General features: G+C 44.5%; 1 protein-coding gene across 1 annotated transcript; it reads left to right on the top strand.

The window, feature by feature from the left end:
• Nucleotides 1–272: 272 nt before the first annotated feature.
• LOC105557583 (putative uncharacterized protein FLJ37770) lies at nucleotides 273–788 on the top strand. Its single transcript, XM_012004859.1, has one exon. It carries the CDS (start codon nucleotides 273–275, stop codon nucleotides 786–788), a length of 516 nt encoding a protein of 171 aa, XP_011860249.1.
• Nucleotides 789–2,166: the final 1,378 nt, after the last annotated feature.

The raw sequence follows: 2,166 nt of genomic DNA, 5'->3' as shown, positions 1-2,166 counted from the left end.
GAGGGGATAGTCCGTCTGCGCGCGCACGCTCGCACACAAGCAACACGTCGTAGCCAAGCGTCGAGCGCACACGTTTTTACGACGTGTTGCTTGTGTGCGAGCGTGCGCGCGCAGGCGGACTATCCCCTCTCCAACCCCCACCATCGCTGCAGCATACGGGTAAACGTTCCCGGCTGGCATCACTGCACCCAAGTTCACTCTGCTCGGAGCTCTAGGAGCGTCAGGATCGCTGTTTCCGTGAACCGCCTTTTGTGCCTCTGTCGCGACGCGCAATGCAGAAAAATATCGAACAACGTTACGCGATCAAGTTTTGTGTTAAACTGAACAAAAGTCTCGCCGACACCCACCAAATGATTCAGAAAGCCTACGGGGACTCTGCTCTCTCCTATTCTCAAGTTTCCAGGTGGTTGAAATTGTTTAAAAATGGCCGGAAAGAGGTGGAGGACGATCGCCGCTCCGGAGCGCCGATAACCGTCAAAACTGACAAAAATGTTTCTCGAATTCAGGAGTGTTTAAATACCGATCGTCGAATGAGTATTCGGATGATAGCAGAGACTCTCAGTATTCCGAAAACCACTGTGCACGACATTGTTACCAACAATTTGCACATGCGGGAAGTGTGTGGCAAGTTGGTCCCCAAATTGTTGACTGACGACCACAAGAACAACCGAATGATGGTCGCGAGAGAACTTTTGGAATGTGTGCAAAACAAACCTGATTTTTTGGATAATGTCATTACCAGCGACGAAACATGGGTCTTCGAGTACGATCCGGAGACGAAGCGCTAAAGTTCCGAATGGCACACCTTAGAGTTCCCTCGTCCCAAGAAGGCAAAAATGAGCATGTCGAAAGTGAAAACCATGCTCGTTGTCTTCTTCGACGCCAAGGGTGTGGTCTACAAAGAATTCGTACCCCAAGGACAGAAAGTCAACGCTATCTACTACGAGAAAGTGCTTGGCAGATTAAGAAACAGAGTCCTTCGCATCCGAAAGGAGATCGCCGCTACCTGGCAGCTGCACCACGACAATACTCCCAGCCATACCGCTTTGCGCGTCCAGGAGTTTCTGGCCAAGCACAGCTTGGTAACGTTGCCCCAGCCCCCCTACAGTCCTGACCTGGCTCCGGCAGACTTCTTTTTGTTCCCAAGGATCAAGACTGCCCTGAAAGGAATCCGTTTTGATACCATAGAAGCGATCCAAACCGCCGTGACGAAGGCTCTAAACGAGATTCCCGTTGACGCCTTCCAGAATGCGTACCGTACATGGAAAAGTCATTGGCAAAAATGTGTGGATGCCCAAGGGGAGTACTTCGACGAATTTTAAACGTTTGTAATGATATCTTTAATAAATTTTTTTATAAAAAATGAATTGCATTACTTACCGGACAGACCATGTATATTTTATAATTAAAAAGTATATTTTTCTATCATAATTTAAATTTACTGATATTGTACTTTCAATAATAAATATAATTCTATTCCAAATAAATTAGCGAGAATAATAAAGTTTTCAAGATATGCCTATATAAATTTCGAAACTTTTTTTCACATTCATTCCTTATACTTTAATTATTGTTTGCTCTATATTAAAATTTTAGATTGGTCGGAGTAATAGCATATACTACCAATCATTACATTGGATATGCTAAAAGAATACATGGCTCGTGGAGCAAATATAATGATCTGACAAATTCAGTGCAATATTATACAGTAGAAGACACAATAGAACTACATGGAACAATATACATAAGTTTACAAGCATAAATACATGTACTTATATCAACATGTGCATGTAAAAATATCACGAGACACGGTAGTGTCTCGCGCCAAGTGTAAGCGTAGCTAGTACACGCGTGCGAGACCGACCGTGTAAGTTTACGCGAGTACACGAGTTGACGGGCCCTCAGATTTTCGGATCTCAACAACGGCTGATCCGACGAAATTGAGACTGCGCTTAATCGATAGCTTGGGTACGATTTGCATAAAAGTGTTTTTACTTTTCTCCTACGTGCTCCAGGAGTGGAGGTATTGCAATGCAAAAGTCAGATTTATTAAATTTTGGATTAAGAAACGTCTTTGTCGTCGTCTTGGTCGTCGTCTTCGTCCCGGTCGTCGTCGTCGTCGTCGTCGTCGACCAGACCAGCATTTTCACTTGACTTTTCACTTGA

This window comes from Vollenhovia emeryi, unplaced genomic scaffold (assembly GCF_000949405.1).
Source record: "Vollenhovia emeryi isolate VEMERY1.0 unplaced genomic scaffold, V.emery_V1.0 DF939451.1, whole genome shotgun sequence".
NCBI classification, from domain to species: domain Eukaryota; kingdom Metazoa; phylum Arthropoda; class Insecta; order Hymenoptera; family Formicidae; genus Vollenhovia; species Vollenhovia emeryi.
This window is presented reverse-complemented; position numbering and strand designations above follow the sequence as displayed.

Excerpts from the sequence above, each read along its gene's own strand:
- LOC105557583 (XM_012004859.1), top strand. The coding sequence starts at position 273 with ATGCAGAAAAATATCGAACAACGTTACGCGATCAAGTTTTGTGTTAAA.